This window comes from Stegostoma tigrinum, chromosome 3 (genome assembly GCF_030684315.1).
Source record: "Stegostoma tigrinum isolate sSteTig4 chromosome 3, sSteTig4.hap1, whole genome shotgun sequence".
NCBI lineage: Eukaryota > Metazoa > Chordata > Chondrichthyes > Orectolobiformes > Stegostomatidae > Stegostoma > Stegostoma tigrinum.
The window spans coordinates 112,410,903-112,424,285 of NC_081356.1; the positions used below are offsets into that span (position 1 = coordinate 112,410,903).

A 13,383-nucleotide genomic window follows, 5' to 3' on the forward strand; every position below is an offset into this window, starting at 1 on the left:
GAATTCTCTAAGCTTTAGGGTAAGCTCCATCTAAATTAAAGATACCTATGGTACAAATAGTTAATGTTCCTGACAAAAGAATTTGACGGAGAAGGTGCTCCTGACAGAAGAATTTGTTGCAGAAGACACGGAACATTCTGGAAGACATAACCTGGCTGTAATTTCAAGAGACTAAACTATTTTTTTTAGTTTTGGTTTATACAAGTGGGACTTAAATTTATTAGAACAGCATACCATTAGAATCTTGTTTTATTGGGAAATAGTTAGTAGTTAGAACAGATTTATTCGGTTTGTTAATGGTTTAGTTAATTTGTTCACTATTAGATAAATAAGTTGTTACTTGTTGCTTGTAAAGTTTGTGTCAGGGGTTTATTTTATTTAACCACTCCTTTATAACAGATTGGTGGCTGTTTTAACAGATTATAGGGTGAGACTCATCTTCCTGGGTGTTTATGTTTTGGTTATCGGAGTTGGGGAGGTGACTTCAGCTTTATAATGCAGGTGTAGCAGGAGTGAGCCAAGTCTCTGTAAAACAAAACAAACAATAATTTCACAAATCCCTTTGGAAGATTATTCTAGCTTTAAGATAATCCATTTTGTTCTCAATGGCTTGGACGTTTGCCATGAGTATGGTGGGGAGGAGGGACTTGAAACCCCAAAGTTTCAGTCTCACCTGAAGTCCAGCATGTCTCTCACATTTCTCAGGTCGGTAGTTGCTCCTAGTCAATCCTCTAGTCAATTGGTGAGGGACTTCGGCTCTCCAAGTACTAAGTGTCAGCTCCTGATGGAGTCCTGGGCACCAATCGTGGCCTTGAGCATTCTGGGGGAGGTGGGGTCATATCTGGTGGCCTGTTCGGTTGGGTCATTGTGGGGTCGGGTCTTGTTCCTGCGCTGGTCAGGCCTCAGTTCCAGGTTTCCACAAAGTCAGGGAGTTCAGGCCTGCAAGAGGCAGGAAGGCCTCTGGGCTTGCAGTTCCAGCACCAGCAAGATAGGAAGGCACATCCGATGGGGTCCTGGGCGCTAGTCTCACTCACAAGCACTGCGGGGGACGTTGGTCTTGCAGCCAGTCTGGTTGGGCCTCTACAATGTTGAATCAGTGTGGGGTCAGGTCTTGTTCCCATCTCAGTCTGGTTGGGCCTCAGTTCTGGGTTTCCATGAGGTATTCAGGCTTGCGGGAAGCTAGTAGGTCCTTAGTTCCCCTGACCTAGTGATTCAGCATCGGTAGTCGAGCCTTGCCGGTTCTCGAATCTTTAAACTTGAAAGTAGATTTAAGAGAACATTGTTAATAATTCTGATAGACTTAGAATTGAGGTTTAGAAGAGCAGAACAATTATAAGATATGTAAGATAAGAACATAGAACATAGAACATAGAACAGTACAGCACAGAACAGGCCCTTCAGCCCACAATGTTGTGCCGACCATTGATCCTCATGTATGCACCCTCAAATTTCTGTGACCATATACATGTCCAGCAGTCTCTTAAATGACCCCAATGACCTTGCTTCCACAACTGCTGCTGGCAACGCATTCCATGCTCTCACAACTCTCTGCGTAAAGAACCTGCCTCTGACATCCCCTCTATACTTTCCACCAACCAGCTTAAAACTATGACCCCTCGTGCTAGCCATTTCTGCCCTGGGAAATAGTCTCTGGCCATCAACTCTATCTATGCCTCTCATTATCTTGTATACCTCAATTAGGTCCCCTCTCCTCCTCCTTTTCTCCAATGAAAAGAGACAGAGCTCAGTCAACCTCTCTTCGTAAGATAAGCCCTCCAGTCCAGGCAGCATCCTGGTAAACCTCCTCTGAACCCTCTCCAAAGCATCCACATCTTTCCTATAATAGGGCGCCCAGAACTGGACGCAGTATTCCAAGTGCGGTCTAACCAAAGTTTTATAGAGCTGCAACAAGATCTCACGACTCTTAAACTCAATCCCCCTGTTAATGGAAGCCAAAACACCATATGCTTTCTTAACAACCCTGTCCACTTGGGTGGCCATTTTAAGGGATCTATGTATCTGCACACCAAGATCCCTCTGTTCCTCCACGCTGCCAAGAATCCTATCGTTAATCCTGTACTCAGCTTTCAAATTCGACCTTCCAAAATGCATCACCTCGCATTTATTCAGGTTGAACTCCATCTGCCACCTCTCAGCCCATCTCTGCATCCTGTCAATGTCCCGCTGCAGCCTACAACAGCCCTCTACACTGTCAACGACACCTCCGACCTTTGTGTCGTCTGCAAACTTGCTGACCCATCCTTCAATTCCCTCGTCCAAGTCATTAATAAAAATTACAAACAGTAGAGGCCCAAGGACAGAGCCCTGTGGAACTCCACTCACCACTGACTTCCAGGCAGAATATTTTCCTTCTACTACCACTCGCTGTCTTCTGTTGGCCAGCCAATTCTGTATCCAAGCAGCTAAGTTCCCCTGTATCCCATTCCTCCTGACCTTCTGAATGAGCCTACCATGGGGAACCTTATCAAATGCCTTACTGAAGTCCATATACACCACATCCACAGCTCGACCCTCGTCAACCTTTCTAGTCACATCCTCAAAAAACTCGATAAGGTTTGTAAGGCATGACCTACCCCTCACAAAGCCGTGTTGACTGTATTTGATCAAGCCATGCTCTTCCAGATGGTCATAAATCTTATCCCTCAGAATCCTTTCTAACACCTTGCAGACGACAGACGTGAGACTTACCGGTCTATAATTGCTGGGGATTTCCCTATTTCCTTTCTTGAAGAGAGGAATTACATTTGCCTCTCTCCAGTCCTCAGGTACGACTCCAGTGGAGAGCGAGGATGCAAAGATCTTTGCAAGTGGCGAAGCAATTGCATTTCTCGCTTCCCAAAGCAGCCGAGGACAAATCTGATCCGGGCCTGGCGACTTGTCAATCTTAATGTTTGACAAAATTTTCAGCACATCAGCTTCCTCTATCTCTATCCATTCCAGCATGCACACCTGCTCTTCAAAGGTTTCATTCACTACAAAGTTGGTTTCTTTCGTAAAGACAGAAGCAAAAAACTCATTTAGGGCTTCCCCTACCTCCTCAGGCTCCACACACAAGTTCCCTATGCTATCCCTGATCTGCCCTACTCTTTCTTTGACCATTCTCTTATTCCTCACGTAAGTGTAAAATGCCTTTGTGTTTTCCCGGATTCCTTCTGCCAAGCCTTTCTCGTGCCCCCTCCTGGCTCTCCTCAGACCATTTTTGAGCTGTTAAGACCTGTTCGCAAAATGTTGCCACGCTTAGTACCATCTTGAAACATAATTTTAAAAATTCATACAAAAGTAAACCCCGAAAACTTTATTCATCAATTCCTCTATCTTTCTTGATCAACTGTGGGGGCATTAACAGATTGCCTGTGATTTGTGACCAGAAATATATATAGCTATGGATGAAATCTATCCAATCCTTCGCCTAACTAGAGTTAACCAAAAGCAAGTGACATTCTTGGTATGACAGAGGCAGTAGTAGGGTTTGTGAGATCGGGGTAGGATGCAATCTTAGGGATGGCTACTGTAGACTTCAGTCTTGTTTTTTGTTCTTTCAGTAAATCTTCAAATTACTCAGTGCTGACATGGAATGTTTAGTTACTCATGCCAAACTAATTTTAGGTTAGCAAAGAACATGATATCATTGTTTTAATCTATGTGCAGCTTGTGATGGAGCTCTTTTAGTTGTTTTGAAACTGGCTTGGTATCTAAAATCCTTACATTTTTCCATTGCCTTTTTCAAATTCCTTTCTGCTTCCTCTGATAAAGATTTCAGGCTCTTAAGAAGTAGTGTCTGGTTTTCTCTCTCAAATCACAATACAACAAAACTTCAAACCTGCACATCTATCTGTTTCTATAAAACATTTTTTTTCAGTTGGAGGTGGGTGGGGGGTGATAATATTAATATGTTTCCTTTTAGTTGCTGTTTCAGAATTCTGGTATTATTTGAGTTTCATTGCCTTGTTTCAGAAACTGTTCTTTATCTAATAGTTGAGTTTCCTGTTCAGTGAGACTCCTTCATGTAAGTATATTACTCAGCATCTTGTTAAAATCTGGGCTCATAAATCAAGTTCTCAAAAACTCAGTTGGAAGTGAACTAGTATAAGCTGATGGTTTTGAATTTTTAAGGTTTTGGAGTAGATCTGTAGCTCGGGTAGTGGATGTTGTGGTTGGTTGGCTCACCGAGCTGGTTTGTTGTTCTGCTGACGTTTCATTACCCTGCTGGGTAACAGCATCAGTGCAGCCTCCGACGAAATGCTGTTGTGTTTTGAGCTCTGGAGCCCATTGAGCTGGATCACCCCACTTCCGGTTTTCCTTCACAATGGCGTGTATATGGGGTAGAGTTCTATGTGTTTCTTGATGGCTTTCCTAGTGGAGTATCAAGCTTCTAGGAACTCCTGTGCCTGCCTCTGCTTTGCTTGTCCCAGGATCTTGGAGAACCCTTTGCCTGATTATGTTTTATGTCTAATATATTAGTGATTTGGTTTACTTAAAGTAACTACATCTGTGCCCTGCACTTCCCTGGAAAAACGTAAGACAACTGACTTTTAAAGAGATGCTCATCCCATTGTTGGTACTTTGCACTTTCCTGCTCTGTAATCAATGGGAATACTGACAACTTTGTCCCTCTATTTAGTTGGTATCAACTCTTGTACAATTAGTTTTACAATCATGATCTATATTGTTCACTAATACTAAGCACAACTCTGATGTGATTTAAATCTCTAGGTAACACCAGGAAGCAAGGCCTCACTAGCTAATCTCTCCCCTGGTGATGTCATTCTGGCCATTGATGGAATAAGTACAGATGCTATGACACATGTTGATGCTCAGAATAGGATCAAGGCTGCCTCCAGCCAGTTAAGCCTCAAGATTGACCGGTGAGTATGGCTGTAGTGCAATTTTATGTCATCAATAAATTAAAGCAGATTTACAAGGAAAATTGATTCCTTGTGACAAAGCTGTTCTAGAGTGTTGCATGTGTTGCAAATGATTGGGCAGCACAATAAAAAAAACCTGCTCATTTTAATTATCATTCAGAGGTACTCTTTTTAACGCTAACCGAACGCTTCTTCTGGCAGAAGTATTATAGTTACTTTCTATCCCAATATCTTTTGCTTTTGCTGATCTGTGCATTTTCAATGAATAATTTGCGTGCAATAACAATGAAAAGCAAAAATGCAGTAGTTGAGGTTTTGTCTGCTTGTATCCCAGGCCTGAAACTAAGCTTTGGTCTCCTCAAGTCACTGAAGATGGCAAAGCAAATCCCTTCAAGATTAATTTAGAGGCTGAGCCACAGGTAAATAGTATGAGAAAAGCTCAAATGTTCCAATTGCTTAGCTGTCTATTATTATTATTGGGGTTGTGGGAAGAAAGCTATATTAAATTGAACATTCATTAACTTGCCTTCTTAATATTTAATTCTATCACTGCATGGTTAACTCATACTCTTTCTAAAAGCTATATTTATCCTAAAGAGGATTACATGATAAATGTAATGGGACTGAGAGTATATATTTCTTTAGGTGCGATAAGTTATTTGTTAGCTATTAACTTGGGAGGATGTCATACTCATTAAACAAGGATGAATGGACTAAGCAGACTAGCTATTTACATAAACAGAAATTGCTGAAAAAACACAGCAGGTCTGGCACCATCTGTGGGCAGAAAACAGAGTCAATGTTTCGGGTCCAGTGACCTTTCTTCAGATTAGCCATTAATATCAGATACTAGAAGCAAAGCTTTAACACTGTTCCAGAAGCATGACTGATGAATGATTGTACGAATTTTTGTTTTACATGTAGGAAGATTGGAACAGGAGTAGCTTCTTAGGACTAGTCCACCATTTAATCTATGCTTTACTCTGGAGATCTGCCTTTGCTCTATAAAATAATAATTTATTGGAAAACAAAAGCTATAGACCTTAGCTAGAAAATTAACTGTTGATGTAACCTCAATTTTCAGTAGCAGAATTTCAAATTTGACTACCCTTTGTATGTAGAAATGTTTCTTAAATTCACTCCTGAATAGTCTAGATTTCATATTAAGACCATCTAGTGCGAGACTCCTTAACCTGTGGAAATAGTTTCTCTCTAATTTATCTATTCCCATTAATATCTTGATAAATTCAATAAAATATTTCTTTAACTTTATAAAGCTCAGAGAATAAAATCTTTTAATTTGTATTATCTCTCTTCTTATAATACAACCTTGAAATTCAGACAACATTCTGACAAAACACTCCCTCCAAGGCCAATATATCCTTCCTTAGGATTAATACCTAGAACTGTTTGCAGTATTTAAGGTGTAGTCTAGACTTTGAATAGCTGAAGCATGACTTTTACCATCTAATATTTTATCCCTCTATCTCTAAAAACCAGCATTTCATTTGCTTTTTAAAAAATATTATTTGCTCTTCATGACATTTTAATTGTTTACAGACATGAATACCCAACCCTGACACTTACTCACTCCCCAGACCTCCACCTCAAACACCACCACCGCCTCAAGTCCCTTTGAACTTCCACTGTTTCTGTATGATTTTTACCGGACATTAGGAGACCATTGGAATCATCTTGTCTGCATGGGATTTCTGAGCAATTCACAGTGCCATTCTTCCATCTTCACCCCTTAGCTTCCTTCTCAAATGTCAGTCTAATTTCCTTTCGAATGTTTCATTTCAACCTGCCTCCACCACACTCTCAGATAGCGTACCCCAGAGATTAACTGTGTACCACAGGAGAAAGTTTTCTTTTCTCATATCCCGTTTGTTTCTTTTAACAGTTACTTTAAAGCTGTGCCCTCACAATTTTGATTTTTCTCACTGTCTACTCTGCCCAGAACCTCTCATGATTTTGAATATCTGTTGCATGTCCTCTCAGCTTTCCTTACTCTAAGGAAAGTAGTCATAACTTCTTTGCAGTTCCTCAAACTAGAACCATTCTGATTAATCTTTACTCCACTCTCTTCAGTACCTCACATTCTTTATAAACTGGAATGCCTAGTAGATACAATACACCAGCCGAAGACAAGCTACTATTTTAGACAGATTCAACGTACCTCCTTACTCTTCTACTCAATGCTCGTATTAATGAAGCCTTTAATACTGTTTGCTTTCTTACCTACACTCGCAACCTGTCCCACTATCTTTATAACTTATGAATGTGTAAATCCAGCTCATTTTGCTACTGCACCCATTTTAATGTTGTGTCCTTTAGTTTATATTGCCTTTTCATGCTCGTCCTACCAAAATTAATAACTTCACATTTCTTTGTACTGAGATTCATCTGCTACTCATCTATCCATTCCACCACTTTTCTATGTCCTCTTGAAGTTCCACACTACTTTACTCACTGTTGAAATGCATCCAGATTTTATATCATTGACTTGTTTGCTATACACCAAGATCTAGGTTGTTGCTATCAAGATCAGGAGGATCCATTGCACTCGTCAGTTCACATCATTGTGCATCCGTTTTGACTACCTCAGATTAACTGAAAATTTTCAATGAGTTCTGTTACCCTAAGCTTAATTATAAACTCTAATGATTTTCCAACAACAGATATTAAGCAAACCGGAGTATAATTCATTAATTTCCCTCCCTTTTGTTTGGTAAGTAGCACATGTACAACTTTGCAATTTAAATGAATAGTTTCTACATCAACATTAAGTTTGGAATATTATAATATTCCAATGTATATACAATGTTCTCGGCCAAGTGCCTTTAAGTCCCAGGATTGGGAACCATCTGTTCCTGACTAATTGTCATTCTTTATTGCCATTATTTTCTTCATCAAAGTTACTTCAGTTATTCATTTTGGTGATCCCCTGCTGCTGATTCAAAGTCACTTTTCTTGGGATCATCAATGTGCGGGCCTCTTTCTCTACTGTACTCGTCTACTGTAAATCTGTTACAATGTAATTATTTAGCCTGTTGAATGTTTTCGTTCAAATTATCATCATTATCAGTTTTTCTTCTATTTCCAATGTAAATGTAACATGTTTAGAACATAGAACATAGAACAGTACAGCATAGGACAGGCCGTTTGGCCCATGATGTTGTGTCGAACTTCTACCCTAATCCTTAGGGGTCTATCTAGCCTCTACCCCTACCTTATGCTATCGTCCATATGTCAATATAATAGCTGCATGAATGCTTCTAATGAGGCTGACTCCACTACCCTCTCCGGCAATGCATTCCACACCCCTACCACTCGCTGAGTAACGAAACTACTTCTGATGTCTCCCCTATATTTACCTCCACTCACTTTAAAACTATGTCCCCTCGTAATAGCTAACTCCACCCTAGGAAAGAGTCTCTGGCTGTCCACTTTGTCTATACTTCTGATCATTTTGTACACCTCTATCAAGTCACCTCTCATCTTTCATCGTTCTAAAGAGAAAAGCCCTAGCTCTCTCAACCATTCCTTGTATGACCTTCCCTCCATTCCAGGCAACATCCTGGTAAATCTCCTCTGCACCTTTTCCAATGCTTCCATGTCTTTCCTGTAATGAGGCGATGAATATATATGTGTATAATATGTATAAGTTTTGATCATGCTTTCTTTTCATAATGTTTAAAACGTTATTTATTTGTTTTGTCATCCTTTGTTGTTCTTTCCCAGTAGTCAGAATCTGTGCTTTTTTATTGAATTTTTAGTATGTCTTTTCTTGATTTGTCTTATATTGCCTCTTACCTCTTTAGCAGACCATGACTATTTTTTTTGGTTAAGACTGTGAAGGAATAAACTGACTCCGTGTCACATTAAATTCATTTTCTAACATCTCCCACTGGTCATGAATCATTTTGCCAATTATCAATTTGTCCAGTTTCCTATGTATATTATGTCTTGTCCCATTGAAGGCTTCGGGATGTAGCAGTTGTTTTGTGTTTCTCTCTTGCAAATATTACTCTGATCGTATTAGATAAATATTTGTGCATGCACAGGCCATTAATGACATTTGACTCACTACTTTTATTCTTTATTCTTTCATGGGATGTGGGTGGCAGCCGTGAACTGAATGACTTTTTAGACCATTTCATAGAACTGTTAAGAGTCAACCACGTTGCTGTGATTCTGGAGTCATGCGTAAGCTATTCTGAGTAAGGGTGGCAGATTTCCTTCTCAAAAGGGACGTTAGTGAATCAAGTACTTTTTGCAACAATCGGTTACAGTTTCATGGCCGCCATTACTGAGATTAGCTTTACATTCCAGATTAATTCATTGAATTTAAATTCCATTTAAATGTCTTGCTTAAATCTCATCCTTGGCCTTTGGATTACTAGGCCAGTGACATTACTTATATGCCACCATTTCCCTGCCATTTCCCTATAATTAGACAATTAGACATAGGAACAGATGTAGTCCATTCAGCCCATCAAGTCTTCTAATTATTCAATGAGACCACGACTGATCTGATAATCCTCGATATCACTTTCCTGCCTTATCCCTCTCTCCCTTGATTCCCTTACTGATTAAAAATCTGTTTATTTCAAACTTTGATATATTTAATAACCCATCCTTGACAGCTGTCTGTTGTAAAGAACTTTACAGATTCTGTACAGAATAACTTATTTCTCGTCACTTTGAGAATTTACCTCTGGTTCTAGATTGTTTCTGCTTGTGAGCCAATGTCTCCTTATGTATCCTGTTAAACTAAAAATCATGTTTGTTTCTACTCTCATTCTTTTAAACTCCAATGATACAGGGCCAACCTACTTAGCATCTCCTCATTAAAAAAATGCATCCATACCCAAGACATGAAGCTTCTCTGGACTGCCTCCAATGCCTGCATATTGTTCCTCATGTAAGGTGACCAAAACTGTTCAGTTATCTAGATGGGATAGGATTAGTGCCTTGTATAGTTTTAGCAAGACATCCCTGTTTATCTACTCAATTTCCTTTTAAATAAATAACAAAATACCATTTACCTTGCTGATGAATTGCTAAACCTGGATGCTATTTTTTTAAATTCATGCATGAGGGCCTCCAAATACCATGTGTTATTGCTTTCAGTAGTATTTATCCAATTAAATGATATTTAGCTCCTCTACTCTTCTGGCCAAAGTGCATAATCTCACATTTTCCCACATTATATTTCATCTGCCTTGTTTTTGTCCACTCTCTTAGTCAGTCTATACCCTCAGCAGACATGTTGTATCATTCTCTTCACTTGCCTTCCCACGTATTTTTCTATCATCTACAAACTTGGTTGCAGTATATTTACTTATGTCATACAATTGTTAGCTGAGCAGTGATCCCTGTGGCACTCCACTCGTTATAGGCTGCCATCCTGAAGATTCACCCTTCATCCTAACTCTGTTTTCTGTTAGTTATCCAATCCTCTATCTATGCTAATCTAATAATCTCAATACCCAGGGTTTATACCTTATATGCACTCCCATATGAAAATCAAAATATATTATGTCTATTGATCCCCATTTACCTATCCTATTTATTACTTCCTCAAATAATCCTAATGTAGTTATCAGGCATGATTTTCTCTTCATGAATCCATCCTGATTCTGCTCGATCATCTTATATATTTCTAAATGTTCTGTAATTCCATCCTTCATAATGGACGCTAATATTTTCTTGATGAAAGATGTTAAGCTACCTTGCATGTGTTCTGGTTGAATTGATAACATTTTGGATCTGTGATATATTGCTGCCGAAAACTATACAGGACACACAATTAAAATCTCCCATTAAAAGTATCCTATGTTTGTTTCATGCATGTCTAATCACAGCATTAATGTAACCTACTGTTTCACAACTGTTATCAGAGGATTTTGGACAACTCACACTCAAGTCGAAATTCTTGCTCTATTTCTTAATTCTATCCATAAAGTCTCTTAAGCCTGCTTACCTCTTGTTATGTCCTGTCTCACAACTGAAATGATTTATTCTATTCTGAGTAACGATATGTCTCCCCATCTGTTATTTTCCTTATCTTCCCATAAACCTCATAAGCTGATATGTTTTGTTCCTGGACTGAACATCCTGCAGCCAACACTAGGTGATGGCTACCATGTCGTACACTCAAGTCAAATTTACATCTACAATTCTTTGAATTAGTTCCTTACAAAGGTATCATTGCTATCGGCCTAACAGACCATGCAGCTGCTCTTTCATAAGAGAGAGATGATGGTCACCACACCTCAGGCAAGATGAAAGATTGAGAAGGAAAGTCAGCCTCAGCGAATGGTAATCTCAGCCACTGCAGGAATTGAAGCCACACTGTTGGCTGCATTCTAAATAGCAAACCACCATCCTGCTGACAGAGCTATAACAATGGCTTATGTTGATCATATACCTCAATCTTTCCTTATGGTTGTTGGGATAACAAGGTGTAGAGCTGGATGAACACAGCAGGCCAAGCAGCATCAGAGGAGCAGGAAAGCTGATGTTTTGGGCCAAGACCCTTCTTCAGAAATGGCTCTTCTTTGATGCTGCTTGGCCTGCTGTGTTCGTCTAGCTCTACACCTTGTTATCTCGGATTCTCCAGCATCTGCAGTTCCTGCTATCTCTTTGCAGTTCTTGATATCTTTGGAGAAGTTGAAGCTTTTTGTCTTGTACTCACCAGAGCTGGGATGATGAAACAGACTTGAACAAAGAGACATTGTCTTATACAGCTCTTTATTTTCAGTTTGTTCCTTGTGTCCTAGCTCTGATGAGTAAAAGATGAAAAGCTTCAACCTCTTTAAATCATTTTTAAGTCCTGTACTGACAAGCATTTATTTAGTTTAAAGTCCATGTGACTCCCCAAGTTTAACTTTCTAACGGGACCCTGGTCATAGTCCTTTTCAGATGGAGTCTGTTGCATGTGTAACTTACCTTTATGAGACATCACCTTTAAGAATCCCATTTGTTGTATCTATGCAAAAATTAGCTACTCTGCTGTGATGTATATTTTATAACCAATAATGTGTTGTACTGAGAAGATGTTGCCCTGTTTAAAAGCAATAAGCCACAGAGGTAATAAATCTCCAATGAGCAATTATCATTAAAATGTCATGGTAGGGGTGGCATTGTTACTTTAAGCTTCAAGCCAGCCAACCATATGAAGAATTCATAAAATGTTGAAGGAAAATCTTGTTCAGAGCAGTGAATATAGCTTTTATGGAACACTCCTTTAGGAAATGAATCAGGTGGACCTCTCCAGAGGAAAAGATTGTTTAAGCCAAAGGCAGCAGTCAGCACAGACTTAATACAAAGGTTGACAGCTGAAGAACTACAACATCCCCAGAAGAAATGAACCAAGTTAGAAGAGTCAAATTAAATTTCTGTATTCAACACTGGAATGTATGTTATTTAGACAGAGGTCTACAGAATCCATGGACCACTTTGTGAGCAGATACAGAGAAAAGGGCTTATTATGTAATTTCTTTTCAGATGGGAAGCTGGTAAACAGTATGATTGAGTGTTTCCCCTTGGAAACTTTCCTGAAAGATTTACTGGACAATCTGAAAGATTATAGTGTCTAAGAACTACAAATGGACAGATGTAAGTACAAAACAATCCTTGCAGGTGAACAGAGCTTACAGGTCCTAAGTACAACCCAGTGGCACAGTGGTTAGCACTGCAGCCTCATAGTGCCAGGGACACAGGTTCGATTCCAGCCTCGGGTGACTGTGCGGAGTTTGTACATTCTCCCTGTATCTATGCAGGATTCCTCCGGGTGCTCTGGTTTCCTCCCGCAGTCCAAAGATGTGCAGGCTAGGTGGATTGGCCATCTAAATTGCCCATAGTGTTCAGGGGTGTGAGTTATAGGAGGATGGGTCTGGATGGGATGCTCGAAGGGTCGATCTGGACTTGTTGGGCCAAAGGGCCTGTTTCCACACTGTAGGAATTCTATGATTATAAGCTCAGTGCTTGATACAATCAATAGAACACATAAATGTAGCAAGACATGTAGAATGTATGGCCTTCTGCATAAACAAAGGAAATGCCCAGCTTTGGCAGCAAAGCCCATTGGCAGATGCAGTCCACTACAATAAAGACTGATGCAGCTACAAAGAGCCAGGCATCAATCCAAACAGACCATGCCCAAAGAGTATCTTACTTCCAAGCTGCAATACAGACCATCAGGTATCCAGATAGAGGGCTGTGCATAAAATGATAAACAAATCAGAGTCTGATGATGTACATAAAAAGTCATTGAGTAGTGAGCATAAATCAATCTCATGGAAAATATCAAAGCCATCTAACTGTCCAAAGAACTTGCAAAATGTTAAGTTATGTGTCCTCACAAAGATGGTAACTTATAAGCTTGACACAGGGTTAAGCATATTACCCCAGTGAATTCTAAAAGACATGTACCCTCCGACTCCAGCCGTGGAAAATCATGATGAAGTCTAGGAATGTATCATTTACA

The 13,383-nt window shown here is 39.7% G+C and overlaps 1 protein-coding gene across 2 annotated transcripts in view; it reads left to right on the forward strand.

Annotated features, from left to right (window-relative positions):
* Nucleotides 1-13,383, forward strand: part of LOC125451331 (PDZ and LIM domain protein 3-like) — a 91,302-nt gene that overhangs the window by 33,831 nt on the left and 44,088 nt on the right. For both annotated transcript variants that reach the window (XM_048528337.2, XM_048528336.2), the window contains exons 2-3: nucleotides 4,735-4,886; nucleotides 5,221-5,305. In XM_048528337.2, coding sequence (XP_048384294.1) covers nucleotides 4,735-4,886; nucleotides 5,221-5,305 — 237 coding nt within the window. The remainder of the gene's footprint in view (nucleotides 1-4,734; nucleotides 4,887-5,220; nucleotides 5,306-13,383) is intronic.